Genomic DNA, 23,195 nt, shown 5'->3' on the forward strand with positions numbered 1-23,195 from the left:
ACGTCTGGATAGTAAAGTCAGAATGGATGCATGGTTGAAAATATATATTCAAATAATCTCTTTATTCATTTGAATTTTTACACCACTAAAGACAGGGATAGGTTCACACAATGGGCATGAATATTTTTCAGTTATTTGATGGAGGAGGAAACTTTTAATAAAAATAAGAGCCATTTCCTAAATTCTCATGATGCTGAAAGTACAGCCAAAAAGAGGAGCAATAAGACGGTATGTGCCAGATTGACTTCTTTCACTTGCTATTGATGTTTTATTCTGTACAGAGGGACAATTTGTACAAAATTAATCTAGATATATATATATATAACACTACATGAAACAAGGTAAATCATATATACAATATTAAATGAAGCATATAGTACAGGTGACATACAAAAAGGACACTTTAAGTTATGTTTTGGAAATAATATGTTAAAATTAAAAGATCTGAGAAGATCCTGCAGAGAGAACAAGCCACCAAATCGTTTTTAAATCATCTCTTCTCGTCACGGTTGACTTGTTTTTCAGCACTAAAAGGAAACCTCCGACCTCTGACTCAAACTCATTAAAATTCATTAAAACATCTCTCCCAGCAAGCAGGACTGTTTCATAAACAGAAATCAGTTTGGTGAATGGCATTCCTCCAGGGTAAAAGGTACATGTTTAACATGGTAGTTTTAATTTACATCTTTTTGCATTCAAGCAAATACAGTATTAATACAGTTAACAAGCCAAGTCACAATGTCAGTTTATTTTCAGCATCTGGTATTTTTGCGGCCGTTTCACGCCGGCGTGTTTCAGCGCGGAGCAATCCGAACGGCCGGAAAAAAGAAAGAAAAAAAAAAAAAATCCAGAACTTGACATCCACACTATTAACCTCCAGAGACAATACAAAGAAATACAACACATCGAATATGAAGACCTCTAGCAGACCTTGGTTTAAACAATGGTACTGACTGGAAAATATTTCCTGAACTTTTAAAATCTTCCTCGCTGAGAAGGACACAAATTATAAAACCTACAAACTAGAAAAGTGAAAGTAGGACTGGTAGCAAAACAAACATGCTACGTCTTTACATTTGGTAACTCTTGTGGTAGGGCTTGAAAAATCAAAACAAACAAACAAAAAAATCGGAATAACTTCTGTTCGATAATAAACCAATTCCATATTTAATTCTTGGAGGATATTAAACCAACTTATTCAATAAACATAATGAGCAAATGTTCTGAGTAATGCTAAAAACCAACAAGTTGAGTTGCAGGTGTAAATTCTCTATTCAACACAGGAAAAACTCACCCTCTATTGCATTCCCCTTTACATTTTCCCCATTTATTTTATATAAATATATTCATACCCTATCTTACATCATCACGTGCATGCACCATGCTCTGCATTTCTAGTCAGCAGGCACCTGTTACATGTGACTGAGAGCTTACAACACCTTGCTACAACCAATTCCAACAATATAGGCAGCAAATACACAATTTTCATGCAGTACCATTGTTTGAACTGTAGGCTTCACCATGGTCTGTTTTTTTGTTTTGCTTTTGTTTTGTTTTTTTAAATATTGCCAATGAATGTCAATTAGCAAGCATACAAAAGAACGGCATATGGCACAAAACAATAAATGAAAAGTGTCAAGATGTCCACAGGACAACTAAGTCTTTACTATCCATCTTTTCGGGAGATTGCAAGGCTAAGGACAGGCCTCAGTTTGGTCTTAAGTGGAAAAAGAAACCAAAACAACAACAACAAATAAAAAAAAACAAACAAACCCCAAAACACCAGTGACTGGAAACAACGTCAGGTGTCCCTGTTAAAGTCACAGATACAAACATGAATCGAACAGAACACAACAGTCTTGGCACTGACAAGATGCGTGTTACAGCAAAAATAAAGAAAACATACAACAGGTAACAGAAAGTTGCATCTTCTATCTGAACCAATCGGGTCTGTTTTTGTTCCCTTTGAAAGAAAACAAAGAAAAGACTAAGAGACGATCCTCAGACGTTTAGTCAGGCAGTTCCTAATTTTTTGTATCCATCCATTGTGAACACATTTGTAAGAAGGAATGAAGAACCTGTGTTGTGCTGTCTGTACTCTCAGGTTCCACATTTACAGTGAGCGCACCGTGACGTGAGAGGAGAATGGAAGGTGAACAAATGAGGAAAATGATGAGAAAATACGAGTCTAAAAGTCACACACATATACTACTACTCCTCTTCAAATAAAGGAAAAAAAAAAAAAAAAAAAACCTGAGAAAGCAGAAATTGGAGGGAGGTGGATACAGGTTTTCTGTGCTGGAGCAGCAGGAATAAGGAAAACTAAGTATTCTGGGGGAGGGGACTGACAGGAGGGATGGAAAGCCCAGCTTGGATCACCAGTGTAACTCTGGCACCCGGGCATAAAAGATGTCCATGGCTGTAGAGTGTAGGAGGGTTAGTTGAACCAAGAGCCAGCAGATTGTGGGACCTAGAGTCCATCGTGGGTGGTCAACATGTCTTCAGCTCTGCGGTGGGACTCCAAGGCTTTTGTGGTGTAGATATCCTGAGGCAACTCCGATTTGCGTCGCATCATGGGTCGCTCTTTCCGCTGCTCATGCTGCAACTGTTCGAATAACAGAAAAGAACAATAGCCGAAAAGTTGGGCTCATTTTTATTTTCAGGATTATTAAATAATCTTCAGGACAGCGACAGATATCATGATCCAAGTTACAAACTACACAATAGCTGAGTTAAGATTTAATGCAATATACTTTACACAGTTTTTAGTCATTTGCATAATACTGAACTCTAAACTACCATCACAACACACACACACACACACACACACACACACACACACACACACACACACACACACACACACACACACACACACACACACACACACACACACACACACACACACACACACACACACACACACATTCCAGTAGTCTATTGTAGCTAATAATAACAACAATGATACCCCAATTCCAAAATGTTGGGACGCTGGGGAAAATGTAAATAAAAACAATGTAATGTTGCTGATCTCACATTTCACTCACAGTAGACTATAGAAAACATATCAAATGGAAAAAAAAGGATAATGCTAAGAAAAAAAAAAAAAAGTGACTTGTTTTTAATTTGATGGTAGCAACACCTCAAAAAGTTGGGAGAGGGCAACAAAAGGCTAGAAACTTAGTGGTACTTCAAAAGAAACAGCTGAAGGAACATTTAGCAGCTAATTGGGTTAATTGGAAACAGATCAGTAACATGACTGAGCATTAAAAAAAAAAAAAAAAAAAAAGCCTCTAACAGAGAGGGTTGTTTTTTTTTGTTTTGTTTTTAGAAATAAAGATGGGCACATCTGCAAAAAACTGCATCTACAAATTGTGAACAATCTCAGGATAATTGTCCTCGTTGTAAAATTGTGAAGACCTTGGAGATCTCATCATTTATAGTGTATACCACCAAAAGATTCACAGAATCTGGAGAACTCTCTGTGTGCGAGGGACATGTCTGAAGATCAACACTGGATGCCTGGGATCTTTTGACCCCTCAAGCAGCACTTCGTTAAAAACAAACATGACCCTGCCATGAAAATCAGTGCATGAGCTCAGGGACACTTCTACAATTCACCGTCTGTGAACACAGTTCTCCGTGCCAGCCGCAAATGCAGATTAAAGCTTTATCATGCAAAGAAGAAGCCATATGTGAACATGATCAAGAAATACTATGGTCTTCTCTGGACCAAAACCAGAAAACTGCTCTATGGTCAGACAGATCGAAATGTGACATTCTTTTTAGAGAACAGCTTGCACATGTGAAAAGGCAATCTCAATGTTAAAAGAGTAACAAGTGGTCAGATTCAGAATATGTCTTTCAGTAAAGGCCTTGCATATTTCAGCAAGACAATGTTAAACCACATACTGCATTCGAATACAACCGCAGCTCATAGTAGAAGCTGAACTGGCCTGCCTGCAGCCTAAACGTTTCACCAACTGAAAACATTTGGTGCACCATGAAACAAAAAGACAAACAAACACACAAAAAAAGGAAAAGACAAAAAAGACCCAGGACAGTAGCTGGAATCCTATAAGGCACAATAATGGGACAACATTCCTCTCCTGAAAGTCCATTAACGGGGTCGCCTCACATTTACAGTTTAAAAAAAAAAAAAAAAAAAAAAAAAAAAAAAAAGGGAGGGGCTACAGAGTGTTAAACATGGCCCTCTCCCAACTGTCTGAGATGAATGATGTCTACCATCAAATAAAAAAAATAAAAATTTTCTTAACATTATATTTCTTGAGTGTAAATACTTAATATTTTTTGTGCTCTACCGCAAATAAAAAATGGGTTTATCTGCATTTTACAGTTTCCCAACTTTTATTGAATTGGAGTTGCAATAGTAATAATGAATAAAACTGCTATCTGTAGCTAGTTGTGTTTAAAGTATTTGGTAATTTTAAGGGGAAAAAGAGACAGAGAGAAAGTCAGGTTTACCTGAGTTGCGCCCTCCTCAACTGTCTTTTTTAACCTCTGAACATCTTCTATCAAAGGGACATCCGTCTCCATTGCTACAGGACTATTGAGGTCAGAGGAATGAACATAGATAGAGAACTATGATGAAAAAAAGAAACAAAAAGAATGGAGAAAAGACTTTCAGTTGCATGCAAAGAAGAATTAATCCAAAAGTCAGTGAATGATTTAGAAAAGGAATAAGAGTGTGTCGGAATCAAAATGATTGAGAACATTAAGTAATGATTTTAGAAATTTGAGTTTTTACTAAGGAAATATGAAAAATATTGTATCAGATTTAGAAAATTAAAAAAAAAAAAAGATACTAAACTAAATATTTGATTGTACCTGAAGCACAATGAAGCCAAGTCGTGCTCTTTGGGGTGGAAATGTTACGTTTTTGCTGAGTGTATCTGGGAAATATACTCATTCATATTAATACCAGCTCTCATGGCTATGTTGTAAATAAGCTACAGCTAGCAGGTGCTTGTAGCAACTACCTTAGCATGAAACCGCTAGCCAGTCTTATGCTAAGCTAATGTAATCAGATGCTAGTTTTAGTTCCCAGTTTAGTCTAAAGGTATAAAAGTGATATCAATTTTTACACTTGAATGCTGAAATATTCCTTTAATGACGCCTAACAACGAAACACCATCGTATTTCATGCTGATTTTAGTTTTAAAGAAATTATTTTGGATTCCTAACACCACATTTCTAGCCAAATTAAAATGACTCCCATAGTTTTTAGATCTCTCGTAGAAGGATAGAAATTCCCAATTCAACCATTCACCACAACTACACACTGTTCCTCAAAGATCTTTCCACTGTTACTAGTGGTATTACTAGGGAGGGAAAAATGAATCTCTAAGCTGGGTTTTAAACAAATACCACTAAACAAAACCTCAACAGGAAAGAACAGAAAGGAAACTACAATTCAGCAACACAATTTTACACACAGGACACGCAGAAAACACACCTGGACCCAAGTATTTGGACAGTTTTACACATTTTCAGTTTTTCCTTTAGGCTCTGTGTTTCGGTAATGACATCACAGATGGTAAAATAAATTCCAATGAATTGGCTTAATTGGAGTGTGTATGCACTAGCACAGAAAGAACATTGTATTTGACTGTTTTAAAACAGTCCATTCACTCAATCAAAACCATTATTTTTACAAAAAATGCTAGGGGTTTAAAAGGACAACCTGGCCTTAGTTCTTTATGAGGAAAACATATGTAGCATTTGTTTTTAAGCCATATTATGCATTTTGACTTCAGTTGCATATTATGAGACTGAATCTGGTCCTTGAATTTATTATTATTTATTTACCAATTTACCGGCAGCACTTCAGCACAGAGACTATCTGTCCAAACAGTTAGGGTCAGGAGTGCATATCATATAGTTTGACACACAAACAGACTCACAAACAGTTAAGAAGGGATTGTGCTTAAATAACTTCACATACTGCTCACCTGTGGATTTGATTTGGCGAGGTTCTCAATCTTGAGCCAAGCCTCTTCGCGTTCTTTTGACTTTGCCTTTTCCCTGTTTAACAAAGCACCAACCCTCCTGTCACTAAACGGTTCCAATCCTCTGATTAATGTGAAATCCAACACAACAATTCATCTGCAGCATTAAGGCTTACTGTAATTATGCCCCACTTCAGCATCGCTTTAAAAGACTGAAGGAAGATGAGACTTTGATGCTTACTTGTTTTTCTCAGCCCTGTACTGCTGTGTGCAATCATCAAAGAGCTTTTGATTCATCTCCATGAAAAGCTTCAGAGCGTTGTAGATGAGGCCGTGGATGGTCCTATGAACACAAGGAATAGGTATTGAGAGTCAAATAAGAGCAGCAGCATTTGTGTAAAGGTCACTTTTGCCCTGGAGGATCAAACCTAAAATTATTACTACAGACAGACTTAAAATTTAAAACATACATTTTAAACAGGTGGCATTAAATGAAGCATATTGACAGAATGAGTGCAAACATATATAGGGATTACGCGCCCTTTAAGCCAGTTTTAATTTGAGTCTAGAGTGATGTGAATAGAGTTGAGATATGAAAGTTCAGCAGATGAAAAGTAACTGAGGGAAATATGTGAACTACTGTGCCAGGCATCGTGTCAGATTGATGTTATGTGTAATCAAAAGTACACACAGAACCATCTCCACACGAGATGCAGCTTACTTGTTCCAGTGGGTTTTTGAGTTGCGGTACAAAGCGGGGAACATAATTGGCAGAATCTTTGCTGCGTTGTCGCTGATCAGGCTCATGATGTACTCGTTGTTCCAGTAGTACAGAGCTCTCTCGGCCACCTAAAGAGAACATATACAGTGTTTTTTAGGAGTCACAGCCACTACAACTTAAGCACTTCTTTGCAGGGTTATGAAAATTGTGATTATCCATCCGGTACCTGGAAGTGGGGGCTTGAAACACATTTGGCCAGCTGTCTGAAGAGAGGCTCTTGCACCTTAACAAACTCAGAGGGCTCAATAACATCCAAGATCTCCTCCAGCTCATTGAGGAACATCACTTCCTTGGGGCTGTGAGTCTTCGGCCAGTACTTTAGTAGAGCCATTACCACCTAAATAACCAATCAGGAAGAATAAACAGATAGCAGATTTGAGCTTAAAAATAAGGAAAATACACTGAAATAAAAACAAGGCATCACAGTGTAAAAATCAAACAGGCGCATAAATTACAAAGTTTCGACAAACAGCATAAAGCTAAATGAGAACTACCCTAGCATGTTTTTATTAGACATACCGGCTCAGTTAGAGTGCTGTCCTTCTCCAAAAACTGCACCACGCAGTAGGCCAGCTGCAATTCACAAACAAATACATTCATTGGACAGTCAAAGTATCTGAACCAATGCACAAGCAAATTAAAAGGAAAGGGGACACGAGTCGACTGGCTGAGACATGTAGTGACTGAATGACCTGCTGCTCTCATGAAAAGAGGAGTCTCTACACAAATCATATAAGGACAAGAAAATATGTATACGTAAATATTTTTTTAAAAAGTTTTAATTAAAAATATTAAAAAAGCTTGTATGGCTTACCTGTGGATGGTAGACACTGAGTGATTTGACTTTGTGCAGAGGCAATAAAACCTTCAACAGGAAAATCTTGTGCTCTTCTTTTAGTGGTAAGGCAAATCCATTGATTATGCTGTCAAAGAGGGAAAAAAAGAAAAACCCATTAAAGAATCATTAGAACATCTAAAACACTGTCTGGCATGATGCAACAGCTTGAGAAGAACTTACAGCCTTCATATTCAGAAAGCTTTTACATTTAGTTTAATGTGTTTTGTACTAAAATAAAAAACAACAACTCAGATTTCATAATAAGCACAAGGACACCTTGTGCTTATTATGAAAGCCAAAGCTCGCACACCAGCGCCATACCTTCCAAGTATTTCCAGTAGTTCAGCTATACCGTTATGGTGCTCTGTCTCATAGATAAACCTGTAAGAACAAGTTCAGACTTGTTCAGTAGCAATAAACAAACTCTTGATAAAGGAGCAATTAGCTTATCCAAAATGAACTCACCTATAAAAAATGTTATTGATCTGTTTTCTGATGTATGCTCTCAGCCCCAGGAACTTTCCATAGATCCTGTGGAGGGTGGTCTTGAGAAAGTCTCTCTCTCTGGGATCCTCACTGTCAAATAGTTCTAGGAGCTTTGAGAGATGAAAAGTGAAATGTTAATATTAATATTATTATTATTATTATTATTATTATTATTATTATTATTATTATTATTATTATTATTTATTTTGCTTTACAAACTTTTTGGTTACTACCATTCTCATGATTTATTTTTAACCACATGATAGATTTTCAGAGTTCCGTGAAAAAAATATTAGGCTAGGGCTGCTCAATTAATCGAATTTTAATCACGATTACGATCTGGGCTTTCAACGATCATTAAAAATGACTAAGCCGATTATTAGCCCCTCCCTCGTGCTTTACTCTCGCGCTGCTCCGTGTGGCAAATCGAGCGCACCTCTCTGCATTTCGAACACGCGTCACAACAATTAAGAGGACCCGAGGGAAGCTCGGAAAGCTAAGCAGAAGTTATTTGGAGAGGAGAGTGACTGCCGTTGGTTGAAAAGAGAGGTAAAAAAAAACTTCCGTGGTGTGGAAACATTATGGGTTCGCGGAGTCAGACGTGGATCAAGTAGACACAGTGTGTAAACTTTGCTACAGTGTCGTAGCTGCACCACAGAGCAACACTGCAAAGTTCACTAAACATAGATGTTTACATTTTTCATTTATTTTTTATATTGCAAACATTTGCACCGTTATCAGTATTTGCACACTATTTTATATTATTTTTTGACAATCTTTAAAGTCATTATTCAATACATTGTTATTGTTAAATAAATATCGTCAAATAATCGAGATCTCAATTTCAGTGAAAATAATCGTGATTATCATTTTTGCCATAATCGAGCAGCCCTATATTAGGCCCTCTTTTTTACCTGCATAACAAACTTCTGGTCGATGTATTTCTTCGCTATGTTTGGCTGGAAGTCCGGCGATTCTAAAAACCTAAGGAAAAATTCATAGACGAGCTGCAACAGACAAAAGCAGAATATATGCAAGCACATTATAATCAATCTCTGAGTGTCTTCTAGGTTAGAAATAAACGTTTTTCGACTTGTGTGTAGAAAACTGAATGAATAAAATATCAACCTGGAGGTGAGGCCATGCAGCTTCAAGTGTTGGCTCATCCTCTTCAGGATCAAACTCTGCTCCAGTTGGGTTGGATGATGGAGGCAACGTTCGAAACATATTCACAGCAAACTGAAACAAGTAAAAAGGAAAACGATAGCTTACTGTAAATGTTTATGTTTACTGTAAATGACTGCATGCAATTTAAGCAGACTTCCATTTGTCGTTTTGTTAGGGAACGATATGAACTACAACTTTAGGATAATAAAGAGATATTTTTGACATAAAATATTGCCCACCGTTAAACTAAACATAGTTATAAAAGATATTTCAAATAAATAAAAAAGAAAAAAAGACTGATTGACCATAAAATATGTTTTCCTTCTAGGTAATGGTAGCTTTGTCCTTGTAATTGGGCCCCAAGGGTTTAGCCCACAATAATCCAAGTATCTTGTGTTTCTGGTCTCTCAGTGTCAACTGACTCCCCTGTGGGCTTCTTCCCCACAAAGCAGATCATGGGACAGTGCAGGTGGCCTACTAAAACACTGAGTGCCTTGTTAGAAAAGACAGGCTACAAGGTAGATAGACTGTCTGCACTGTGCTGTGCTGCACTGCACTTCAACCAATAACCAAGGGCACTTTCTTCATTTTAAGATGAAAAAGAGAAAAAAGACGAGGGAAAAAAAAAAAAAAAAAAAAAAAAAAACAAGAACAAAAGCCACAAATAAAAAGAGGGCACTGCATTTTATGTAACCTCTATATGCATTTCTGAACATTACAGGTAATCTTTTCAAAATGGGAACAAAGTTATAAAACTCATGAAACAACTGAGCTTTATTCTCTCAAACAACAAGTGAGCGTAAAACTCAAATATTCTGTTTTGTTTTTATGCTCCATTTAACCGAGTTAAATGCTTTATTGTTGACGTGAACAGATGAACGCAACTGGATACAATAATTCACAATTATATTGTTTCCATCATAAACAATTTAATTTAAATTCATATTTATCATAAAACACCGACAACTCAACAGGGCCTTCATTCAGACAAATGAGCTGGCTGACAATGGTGTTTCCATGTTATGTTCAGCTCTTTCATGTACATCAAACAATGAGGACTTAATGAGCAGTGTTATGGCCCGTCTAGGGGTGGCCAGACCACAACATAAGGGTGATCCATCCTCGTCAGACCACAAGCAGCAACATCATTATCAGAAATCTGATAATGATGTTTAATAAATCATTATCAAACTTTACCAATTGTGGTAAAGTTTGATAATGGTTTATTTACAATATGTTGACTCGTTATTAAACCAAATGATAGCAACTTGCCTCCCCAACTAAGAAAAACATGACAAAACTATAATCAAACAAAAAGGCAGTCCATCCCTAGGTGGACAGGCGAACAGCACTGGGCAAGTGATAAAAGGTCTGCTGGTTGGGATGAGCCTAGGATGAAACAGCTTTATTTTGTGGTCTGGCCACCCCTAGATAGGCCATAACATATTTGGGGGCTCCTCCGGAAGTTGAACCCGGGACCTGTCACATTGCACAATATGAACTAATAAACGGTTAATTTAACTGAAATTGGGTACAAGTCAAATAGACATTAGACCACCAACCCGCTGAATAAATATACAGATTGACACGCCTGTAGAAATAAGGAAAAGGTTACAAATAATGGCCGATTACTGGTGAATACATTAACCCTATAATGTAACCACGTACAATGCAGGTCTTTACATGTTACATTTTGCTTTCAGGAGGAAGTGGATTGCGTAAACAAACATGTAGATTACGTGTTTGGCATAATGCTATCAAGCAAAATGACAACAGTTGTTGTCTGCGGTGGCGTGACGTGCAATAACATTTCTGGGCAGGCAAATCTCAGGATGTGGTGGATCCGCATGGAATCGAATATGTGTGGTGCTCACTTACTTACTGATCAATTAGTGCATCTCTAGTTAGCACAATTCCTCCTGTCATAACAATCTTGTTTTACTTTGATTCTTTTTAAAGGTTAAGTTGCTGCCGCAAAAAATGAGAAGGCCATTCTTTCATTACTTCCTAAACAAACCGCTGTAGCTCCTGAAAATATAAAATGCATCCCTCTGTGTGCCAAGAGAAAGTCCTCTGCTGGAAAAGACCCCTTTTAATGTAAGAGCTTTCATGTGCCTTTTCTCTCTCATTCCCAGTGGCTTTAACCTACTTCATTCTTTTAGAAGAAAAAAAAAAAACTCATACAAGTGATGAGAAGAGATTTTCTTGTTTAGAAAAGGCTTACACATCAGTAATGCAAAGTTAATACTAGAAGAAAGCAAAAACTCAAATTTACGCCTTCAACTTAGGATGCTTTCTTTATATATATATTTTATAGTGTTAAAAAACCTCACATTGCTCGTTTTTTACTAAGTCATCAGTAAAAAAACAAAACAAAAGAAAAAACCTTTCAGTTTCCTATCTGGAAAAACAAATACTGGAAGAAGCCTCCGTAAAAAACATTTAAAACCCGGATGAATGCAAAAAAAAAAAAAACCCAAAAAAAAAAAAAAAAACATGATGTACTACACAAACGCTCCACTGAAATCTTATTGGAAACATTAGCAGAGTATCAATATTTTTAGCCCAAGTTTCTGCCTCATCTTTAGCATTAGGGACAAACCTAACTCCCTTCAGCTCTACTGACCATGTGAACCACCTCCGGGTAGATGGGCTCTGTGATGACGTTCCTGTTGTGGGTAATGTACTCCACCATTTCGCTTAGAGCCGCCCGCTTCACTTCCTTCCATTTCAGGTCACTCAGTGGGTCAGACAGGAAGTCAAAAAGAACGCAGCACTGTCGCAGCTTCTGGATGAAGAGCTTCTCCTGTTCCGCAGGGGCCACATCTAAAGAAACATGGAGAGGGGAGGAAAAAATTAGGTGGGTGAAGAAAAGGCAGAGGGAGAAGAGTCTTGGGACAACTGAACGAGTGTTGAAGGCTGAAAAGTGGTGATGAAATAAAGTGGTTGAGAATATAGAAGAAAGGAGACGTATGAGGGTGAGTGAGGGGGTCACAAGAGAAAGGAAGGGAGGCGGTTTATCTGTCAAGGATGACAGCTAAAACTGCAACATGTAAAATGGCAACAAAGTGAAGAGTAGCAAATGAGTCACGAAAACTGAGGGCGCTGAGAGAAAGACTAAGATGGTTAGGCTAACAGAGCAGAGCAGAAAAGACAGGATGGAGGATAGAGGGAGAAGGATTTGGGAACTAGGTGAACGGTCACACTAACCATTTCACACACACTGAGAGATGTCTAAAGGAACCTTAGCTAGTCATTACATTTGTCCATGGTGGTTTGAGGACTCTCTGTTTTGCTTTGATTCCAGCTGAGCTCAAGAGCACAGGCTTACAAACAAACAACCTTTGCCAAAGTGCACACTTCACACATGAAAACCCAAGGAGGAAATAACCATTTTCAGTGCTACCTGCTCATGGGGTGCAGTAATAACACATAGTGACACCATAATTATGTAGTTACTTGACACAACTTTGATGTAGCCCATTTCTTTTCCTCTTTTATGATGTTTAATGTTACCTTTGAAAGTCAGAACTGAAGAAAAGTCTTCACAAAACCCCAATGCCAACAGAAACCAGCTGCTTATCCAAAAACCATAAATGCAGACCAAAATTCTGAAAACAGAACTGTATTTTTTTAAATATTGTAGGCATCTACAGTAGCAATACATAAATAAATAAATAAAATAAACATACCTAGTTACTAAAACTTACAGTGGTATTAGATATTCACTTGCAACCTTACTGATGCCAATAGTGGCATCTTTGCTTCCTCCAGCTGACATACAGCAATGCTGCAGTCAGGGAGGCACAAAGCTCCGCCCCCACTAGCAGCTGAACACTGAATATTAGCATAACTGGGTGAAGCATCTTAAAGACCGACAGCCTGGGCTCTAAAATAATTTGAGAGGTCAGTAAAGCTTCCATTTCAACAACACTTAAGTACTAAACATTATCGGGGTGGTGGATACATTAAAATTAACCATTTAACTATTAGCTATTACTCACATGAGCTGCCTCTATCATTAAGGCAGCGACTAGTGGCTATGGCTAATAATAAAGTGACCGTTTATTACTGTTGAAGCTAGGCAGCAAACTAGTCTGGCATGATGCAACAGCTTGAGAAGAACTTACAGCCTTCATATTCAGAAAGCTTTTACATTTAGTTTAATGTGTTTTGTACCAAAAGAAAAAACAACAACTCAGATTTCATAATGCCCACGTGCAACACTAATAAATAAATGTTAAATAACAGCAAAAAAATAATTATTTGCCTAAAATGTGGTCTGTCTCTCATAAGTCCTTTTTAAAAAAACTTTTGCCTCTTAATTTAGTCTTTTTTTGTAACCCCATGTGGCATCACAAATAGTATTTTTTTGAGTATGAAGTTTAATGCAGTCTAATTTAATATACACGATGAGCAACTTGCAGTAACACAGTCCTCTGTTCAAACCCAAGATCCCTGATCTGTCTTTTCTATGTGGTGTTGTCGTATTCCTTCCCTTCTTGTGTGGTTGTTTCTGGAGCTCTTTTTTTTCTTTTTTTTTCAGAACCATGATAGTTAAATGTTGTTGTTGAAGTGAACTTGAACAAGAAGTCAGGGATTCATAAATGTGACTTAACATTATTTAACTCATTCACTGCCAGCCATTGGCAGTGAATGAGTTAAACCCATTGACTCATTCACTGCAATTGACGGCTATAGACGTCAATGGCAGTGAATGAGTTAAGTGTCCAACTTTTTCAACAAACAAATAAATGCACCTTAAAATACCCCCATGCCCCCAAAATACACCATATATGCTGACAAGCCTAAAAAGAACTAATCAGTGAAGGTGAAGCCTTGACTGAGGGCTGGCACTTAAGACTTGGATGCAGCCTGCACTGGGGGAGGCTGATGATGCTATGGGTGACTAGAGGTACATCATATATATGCACAGCAACGGGAGGGGGGGAGGGGGGAATCCCATTTGTCTTCCATGAGTGTAAGGCAAGGCAAGTTTATTTGTATAGCACAATTCAACAACAAGGTGATTCAAAGTGCTTTACAGAGACATTAGAAACAAGAACAAATAAAAAGCATGATTTAAAATTGAATAAAACAAGCAAATAAACTAACTAACTAGTTAACAAACAAACAAACAAACAAACAACAGTATATAAAATCAAAACAGATAAAATCAGAACAGTAGATAAAATCAGTAGTTAAATGTAAGTTTTGAAATTTAAGCTTAAAGTGTGGATTTGGTGCTTTATTCAAATGCAGCTGAGAACAGGTGAGTCTTCAACCTGGATTTAAATAAACTGAGTGTTTCAGCTGATCTGAGGCTTTCTGGGAGTTTGTTCCAGATATAAGGAGCATAAAAGCTGAATGCAGCTTCTCCGTGTCTGGTTCTGACTCTGGGAACTGATAAAGGACCGGATCCAGATGACCTGAGGGATCTGGATGGTTCATACTGGGTCAGGAGGTCATTGATGTATTTTGGTCCTAAACCATTCAGAGCTTTATAGGCCAGCATCAGAACTTTAAAGTCTATCCTCTGACGGACAGGCAGCCAGTGTAAGGACCTCAGAGCTGGACTGATGTGGTCCACTTTTTTGGTCTTAGTGAGGACTCGAGCAGCAGAGTTCTGAATGAGCTGTAGTTGTCTGACTGATTTTTTAGGTAGACCTGTAAAGATGCTGTTACAGTAATCAAGCCTACTAAAGATGAATGCATGGACTAGTTTTTCCAGGTCCTGTTGAGACATCAGATCTTTTATCCTTGATATATTCTTGAGGTGATAGTAAGCTGACTTTGTTATTGTCTTAATGTGTTTTTCTAAGTTTAGGTCTGCATCCATCACTACACCCAAATTTCTCGCCTGGTTTGTGGTTTTTAGATGTATAGATTGAAGTTCTCTGGTGACCTGTAATCGTTTTTCTTTGGCGCCAAAGACTATTACCTCAGTTTTGTTTTTGTTTAGCTGGAGAAAATTGTGGCACAACCAGTCATTGATTTCCTCAATGCATTTACCAAGAGCCTGTACAGGGCCTCGGTCTCCTGGTGACATTGTGATATATATTTGTGTGTCATCTGCATAGCTGTGATAGTTTATTTTGTTGTTGTTTATAATCTGTGCCAGTGGGAGCATGTAGATGTTAAACAGAAGGGGTCCCAAGATGGAACCTTGGGGAACTCCACATGTGATACTTGTCTGCTCAGATGTGAAGTTACCTATTGATACAAAGTATTTCCTGTTTTCTACGTATGTTTTGAACCAGTTTAGTACAGTTCCTGAAAGACCTGTCCAGTTCTCCAGTCGTTTGAGTAATATGTTGTGGTCAACTGTATCAAATGCTGCACTGAGATCCAGTAAAACTAGGACTGACATTTTTCCACTGTCTGTATTCAGACATATGTCATTAAACACTTTGGTCAGAGCGGTTTCAGTGCTGTGGTTCTGTCTAAAACCTGACTGGAAGGCATCGTAGCAATTATTCTGTTTTAAGAAGTAACTGAGCTGTTGAGAAACTGCTTTTTCAATGATCTTACTTAAAAACGGGAGATTTGAGATCGGCCTGTAGTTGTTCATTTGTGTCTTGTCAAGATTGTCCTTTTTCAGTATAGGTTTGATTACAGCAGTTTTTAGTGATTCTGGAAACACACCTGATAATAAAGAAAAGTTGACGATCTGCAACAGGTCTGACTCTAAAGTCTTTGAGACCTTTTTGAAAAAACTTGTTGGCAGGACATCTAAACAGCAGGAGGAGGAGTTCAGTTGACCTAAGATGTCCTCCAGGTCTTTGCTGTTAATAGGTTGAAACTGTTTCATGGTGTTTAAACAGTTTTTTGGTGGACACAGTACATATCCTGGATCTGCTGTTGATGTACCAATTGCTTGTCTAATTTTTTGGATTTTTTCAGTGAAGAATTTGGCAAAGTCATTGCAGGCCATGGTCGAATGAAGTTCAGCTGCCACTGACTCAGGAGGGTTTGTTAGCCTGTCAACTGTAGAAAATAAGACCCGAGCATTATGGCTGTTTTTAGTGATGATGTCAGAGAAGTAGGACCTCCTTGCACTCCTCAGTTGTAAATTATAATTGTGAAGTTTCTCTTTATAAATGTCATAATGAACCTGGAGGTTTGTTTTTCTCCATCTGCGCTCAGCTTTCCTACACTCTCTTTTTTCATTTTTCACCAGTGTGGAGTTTCTCCATGGAGACTTTTTCCTTCCAGAGATAACCTTCACCTTAATGGGAGCAATAGTGTCCATTACATTTAACATGTTAGCATTGAAGCTATTGACGAGCTCATTGACTGACCCTCTGGGCAGGTCAGGTGTTAATGGGAAGACCTGGTTAAAAATTGCACTACTGTGTTCAGTTATACACCGTTTTGTGATCACCGTTGTTGATATATTTGTGTGGGCTGAGATTTTACTTTCAAAGAAAACACAGTAATGATCAGACAGGCCCACATCAGACACAGTAACCTTTGAAATGCTCAGGCCTTTGGAGATCAGTAGGTCAAGAGTGTGTCCTCTATTATGTGTGGCCTCTGTTACATGCTGAGTCAGCCCAAAGTTGCCCAGAGTGTTACTCAGGTCTTTAGTCCCTTTGTCCTGAGGGTTGTCCACATGAATGTTAAAATCCCCAGCAATAATTACACAGTCAAAATCAACTGCAACTTGTGGGCTTAGAGCTTACTATTACTGAGATAAGCAAATTAGGTTGTGAGGCAAATTATGATTTATGAATTTAGCAGAGGACTAAAATGAGAAAAAGGTGTGCATATGCACCAACCAGCTACCAGCTGATAACACTAAACTGAGCACTGCAAACTGGTTACTTGAAATCAACATATAATCATATTATTCTGAGATTAATTAATTCCATCTGGTCTCATTATGTTTTTCCATCTCGTTTTTAATTACAATTCAATTAATTAGCAAATAAACAAACAAGCAGGCAATCATTGCGACTCGATAGACACTTAGGAGGAAACAGCTAAACATATTCAGCTTTGCCCTACTTTTACTGAACCTACACAAAGAGCGACTAAGTCAACAGCACACTATAGAGGATGGTGCACATGCACGCGTGCACACAAAGCCTGTGTGTGTCACATTCTTGCAAACAGGCAGATTCTAGGTAAGAAGAGAGATCTTCTATTCAGACATAATGGAGACTTGGCTCGGACACACAAATACACACACACACACACACACACACACTTCTGCAGTGTCAGTTTCAAGTTGGCCAATTTATCTTGATGACAGTAACAGATTGGGAATTCCAGAGGAGAGGGCAAGTGTGTGCACAGCCATTATCAGCCACTTCCATAAAGATTTGGCAGTCGACGGGGCTGTCAATGGAAATAACAAGGAATGAGAGCTTCATCCAAGATATACATCTTTTTTCATTATCCCGTCAAAAGCAGGTGAAAACCATTTCCCAAAGTTGACACAGCGTTTTTTTTTTTTTTTTTTTTAGAAAAAAGCCTGTAGACTAAACTTGAGGAGCAGCATTTTAAACTCCCAATCTGAGACAAGTGGAACTGTAAGAAGGCTTAAATTAACATTTATTATCTTTTTAAGCACCAAAGTCCTTAAGTGAACCATTTCTATCTATAGCCTATAAGAACTGTGTTGTAACATATTTGGTAATTGGACCTGCAGGACACAAAGCTGTCCAGGGATGAGTTGCCAGGCTTGTGGCACTCCTATCCGGTTGTTCAGTCTGACGTCACTAGCCGTGTCTGGGTCTAAACTCCGCTGCAGGTCCATATATCAAACGATCACTATGGCATTACTGAGAGTTGAAAAACTGTCTAAAGTCTTTCATCTTTAATAAAATGATCAGCGTTCTGCTCTACCAGGTGTAACAATTGAGTTTAACATCCAGGCATCCATGAAAACGGAATTTATGACATTTAACGGAGTTAGAAGTTAGCAGGGAGTTAGCTCGCTAGCTTCTATCTAAATACAATATAGCATGTCCTGACTGCAGGGTTTTGGATACAAATTAAAACGTACAGCTCTGCTATCACTTCCAGCATAAATGAAGACAGAAAACTAAACAGCAGTGACGTTTGTAGGGTTACTGAAGTTGGGCTAGCTGGTATATAATGATTTGCTACGTGACCGCTAGCGACATAGCTATGTTAGCATAATATAAACAAGCTAACTTTTTTTCCACTCGATAAAAGTTAACGTGAGTTTTCTCGGTGGTCAGGAACAAATGTAATCGCATGGCAGGATGCTGTAAAAGGACCAAACTTCAGCCAGGAGAACAACTGAGATAATCCATCCACAATACGAAGTTAGTCATTCATATACTGCTGCATGGGCTGGGCTGTAGTTACATCCTAAGGTTTTAAAAACTGAGCTTAAATAAATGATTAGCGGTAATAAAAGCCGAGGGAGGTCAACAGGGATCACTGACTGTTTTAGGAGCTTTTTGAGATCAAATAGAAGAAAATACATAACATTAAACATGTTAACAACACAAAAGCCATATTAAACGCAGACTACTTTAGACCCGGAAGTAGGATTCGTCGCGTCATCACTGAACAACCGGATTACATAAGCCTGTCTGTCTGTCTATACTGTAAAGTTTCTGTGCACTCCTAATGTACAAACCACGTTGTTGTGTAACACATAAAAAGGCCCAGTGTTGTGGTCTCAAAAATGATGTTAACCATAGTGTGACTTCTATTAATATAACTCATAGAAGCCTTAGGTGGGAAGAAGCATGTGCATGAACACACAAGCCCAAGCATCATGTTTTGTGGAGAACAGAGAAAGATTTATCTTAATACCCCTCAATTCAATCCAAGATAATAAATAAGTGGGAGTCACATTGGAGCCATAGTCAATACGGTTTCCTCTGTAAATGGGTCAAATGAACAGCTGCTAGTCTGAAGCCGGGACGGGTTTGGCAACCTGCCTTATTGACGGTACGATATGATCAATGTAAACACTGACCAATTACTATTTATAGCACCACAGAAAGAAACTGTGTCATAGGTGTGACAGTGTAGGAGGAGCCAGTTTGGCCACTTTCTACCATTTCAACAAATTTGAATGGGTTGTAGGCAATAGAGCAGGGCGATATGGCCAAAAATATTTATCACGATATATATTTGAAAATTTGCGATAACGATATAACCGACGATATAATTGATGCGAGACAAAATACAACTCCACAACATTACTAGTGCAAAAAGACAACCTTCCATTTATTTTCACTTAAACAAGAAGCTGGTTTTTATGTACATTAAAGCTTTATAAAAATGTAACAGTGCAAATGCAAATTCCTTGCTGAAAGTTTAACCAAAAGGCATTTCCAGTAGAAATGGGCTGACATATCCTGAGCATAACCATGTATAATATCCACTGAAGTTAAAAAGAGGTGCTTTGCAACATTAAACTGCAGTGTGCAGTACACATTTTTCGGACCATAAGGTGCACAGGATTATAAGGCACATTAAGCGAAACAAAGCAGTCAGATAAATCAAACTTTATTAAACTCATTCTTCTTGCTTCCTCCACTTCTGTAACATTGATTCATTAATGTTGAATTCTCTGCAGCTGCTCTATTCCCATGTTGTTGCAGTATATTAATAACTAACCTCGTATTGTGGATGGATTATCTCAGTTGTTCTTCTGACTGAAGTTTGGTCCGTTTACAGCATCCTGCCATGCGACTGCATTTGTCTCTAACCATGAAGAACCTTCACATTAACTTTTATAAGTGGAAAAGTGTTAGTGTTCGTCCTCCAGCTTCACTGCTTATGTTATGCTAACATAGCTGTGTCGCTAGCGATCACGTAGCACATCATTATATACCAGCTAGCCCAACTTCAGTAACCCTACAAACGTCACTGCTGTTTAGTTTCCTGTCTTCATTTATGTTGGAAGTGATAGCAGAGCTGTACGTTTGATTTTTTTCCAGAAATCTCTCAGTCAGAACATGCTATATCATGCTTAGGTAACTAGCGAAACTAGCGAGCTAACTTCCGCTAGCTTCTTGCTAACTTCTAACTCCGTTAAATGTAATAACTTTTGTTTTCATGGATGCCTGGAAGTTAAACTTTATAGTTACACCTGGTAAAGCAGCAATGCTGATCGTCTTATTAAAGATGAAAGAATTTAGACAGTTTTTAACTCTAAGTGATGCTGCAGTGTTGTTTGACCTGAAATATACGGAGTTTAGGACCCAGATTACTCCCAGATTTAAGAGCATCTTAGTCCGACAAATACGACAATAACGATGGCCGCTTGCATGTTCTGCAAAAAAAATGTGCTTTGTTGTGTATCTGACGGACAAACACCAAACCAGTTCCACATCACTGAAGTTGCACCATTTTTACAAACCAATTCTGGTTCATCTGTTTCACTCAACGACCGGCCATGTGCGTATGAAAACAAAGGCACTGCGCATGCGCGTTTTACTCCCATTCTATCGCGATATTTCATTTTCCTATCGTTGCCTAACATTATACCGGTATTATCGTGAACGGTATAATATGGCCCAGCCCTAGTAGGCAACACCTAAAAATACATCCATGATATAGATGCAGCACCCGGATGAAGGTCCCTTTTATTGTTTGGTAACAGTTAAAAGATATGCATCATTGACACCCTTGAGACACATTTATAGCTCGAGCTTCCACTGTGACTAATAATGGCGAGGAGTGCGTCTCAGCGCTTGCTGTTTAAATAATGTCTGACGAAACAGACAAGGAGGCAAATAAAGTTTCACATATAAACATAGCTTTGGATCGAGCACCATGTTCATGTTTTCAGAATATTTGAGAGACAAAATGTATCATCACACATTTCATTTGTTTACTTTGGGCTTATTTTTCACAAACTAAGCACATAAACCCACATTTCTGTCAAAGTACTGGTGGAGTGCCTAATTTACCATTGTTCAGCTAACTGTGTCAAAGTATAGTGTGAATGCATTTGCTCTGCTAACAATACTTGTAGTGTAGTGCGTGGAAGGCTCAGTTAATCTTCTAAGACTAGGCAAACATAGATGCAAGTCTTCAAGTCTATCCCCGAGATGAGTCACCATATGCATTTACACACCTATACAAGTGTAAATACGTTTTTTGTTTAGTAACAGAATAAGTATCTCACAAAAAAACGCAAGAGGAAGAACTGAATTGAAACACAGCAATTAGCCTGATTCATTCATATGCCAAGCGTGAATGGCAATCAGTTTCAGCTGGATCGGGATTAAATTTGCAAATGCTGGGATAAGAGATGTTTGATCTGAACACGGCTGGAACGATGGACTCACAAAGAGAAGAAACAGAATGAGAAAGAAAGCCCGATTGTACCACAACACTGTTGTCATTCAAGGCATTTGCCTCTTTGGCTCAATAGAGAGTAATCAATAATTGCCTAAGGCTTCATCTAACGCTGGGCTGCACCCGGAGTACAGTGGTAACAGGCTGGCCCTTTCAGACATGACTGAATACATTGTACAGGCATTAAGAGGCAGAGTCCGATGTTGTAATCCTAAAATATTGCTGCTATGCTCTGACAAAAATGGCTGGGTCACAGTGTTTTGCTTACAAGACGTGCACCCGTGAGATGCCTTCTGTTTTGAATTTCTTGTTTTGAGCAAAAGGTTGCCTTTAAGCATGCCACTGGCAAGCCGGTAACAAGGGAAAGGGGTGGGGGAGCTGGAGAAAGGGGTTGCAGCCTGCTGCAGAGCAGTGGCTGCCTATAGCCCACTCACTATAAGATGACAGAATACACTAGGCCAGTTAAGAGTCACCGAGAAGGTGAAGCCATCATACAATAGCTGACTTCCACTTATCTCTGCCTTACGGACAGCGATTACCAGCTGCACAACAAACCCAGAAATACACAATTACATCCAAACACAAGAAAAACTAAAGAAGAGACCCTTCCCTAGGCTATGACCTCACTTCCTTTGACATCACTAGCTTGGCGGGGGGATGGGCAGCTAGCTACTAAAACCAGATTTTTTTTATGTAGCTCCCGGATCTCACGGCTAACCACCGAAACATTAAAAAGCAACGACTGCTTCTCCGATAAAACCGCTCGCTTTCTAAAACTAAGACGCAATAAGCGTACACTAAACGGCTGACTAGCCAGGCCAGTGAAGGGGAACAGGAGCGCAGCAACACACATCTCTCTCTCGCTCTTCTTAATTTCCATAGGACAATACAGGAAGAATAATTTGTCCTTACATACCTCTGAAGTGCACAAGAGCCACCGGCTGAAACGGCCCATTGGAATTGGGTGCATCCACAACCATCCTGTCTCCAGATTTATTGCATGTCAACATCTAAACCTCAACCAGGAAGGCGATTCCACTCAGGGCGAGAGGCCAGCCTCCATTTTAGCACAAAAGCAGATCAGAAAATGAAGCTCTGTGCCGCTGGAGGGAACTGGCTAGGTAGTGACGTAAACAGCGAAGGAGCCAGCTGATTGGCTGAGTCCATGTTGCTCTGGCTCAATCGAGACGAGGACTGCTTCGAGAGAAGGGAGATGATTGGATGAGAGCTTGCATAGGAGGTGGGTCATACGTCGGATTTTTTATTTTTTTTATTTTTTGGTTTTGCTCCTCCTTTCCACTCACTGCTCTCCTGTGACGCTCTGCAAAGCAGGCCCTGCCACAGATCTTAGATCAGATTAACTTGAATCTTTTCTACAGTTCAGCCATTAGCAGCGGGTTTGGCATAATCTGACTTAGGATAAGCAGCTGGAAATAACTTACTCTGAGAGAGAGAGAGAGAGAGAGAGAGAGAGAGAGAGAGAGAGAGAGAGAGAAAGAGAGAGGCCCTGGCTCAATCTTCAAAGTCTTTCATTGTTTCCTCCTGTCATTTCTCCTTGGTTCTTTATCAAAGGGAGCTGGAGAAGAGGGTCAGATGGGGCTCTGGATTCAATGAGCAACACAGACAAGCGGAAACCACATGAGAACTGAGACCT

General features: G+C 38.8%; 1 protein-coding gene across 3 annotated transcripts; it reads right to left on the bottom strand.

Moving 5' to 3' along the window:
- Window positions 1–240: 240 nt before the first annotated feature.
- ppp2r5ca (protein phosphatase 2, regulatory subunit B', gamma a) lies at window positions 241–22,758 on the bottom strand. 3 transcript variants are annotated; one of them, XM_085390869.1, is made up of 14 exons: window positions 22,458–22,758; window positions 11,868–12,067; window positions 9,203–9,313; window positions 8,989–9,081; window positions 8,054–8,184; window positions 7,910–7,969; window positions 7,565–7,673; window positions 7,270–7,323; window positions 6,917–7,087; window positions 6,691–6,818; window positions 6,211–6,312; window positions 5,973–6,045; window positions 4,486–4,602; window positions 241–2,605 (listed from the first exon to the last, which is right to left on the bottom strand). In XM_085390869.1, the coding sequence occupies exons 1-14, from the start codon at window positions 22,549–22,551 to the stop codon at window positions 2,471–2,473; spliced, it is 1,578 nt and encodes a 525-aa protein (XP_085246995.1). In that variant the 5' UTR covers window positions 22,552–22,758; the 3' UTR covers window positions 241–2,470. The 3 variants fall into 3 exon arrangements, with proteins under 3 accessions (XP_085246995.1, XP_085246996.1, XP_085246997.1); XM_085390871.1 differs by having other exon boundaries at window positions 2,467–2,605; window positions 4,486–4,567; window positions 22,458–22,756; XM_085390870.1 differs by lacking the exon at window positions 4,486–4,602 and having other exon boundaries at window positions 22,458–22,754.
- Window positions 22,759–23,195: the final 437 nt, after the last annotated feature.

This window comes from Rhamphochromis longiceps, linkage group LG19 (assembly GCF_057381845.1).
Source record: "Rhamphochromis longiceps isolate RC_006_pf linkage group LG19, R_longiceps_female_GT1.1, whole genome shotgun sequence".
Classification (NCBI taxonomy): Eukaryota; Metazoa; Chordata; class Actinopteri; order Cichliformes; family Cichlidae; genus Rhamphochromis; species Rhamphochromis longiceps.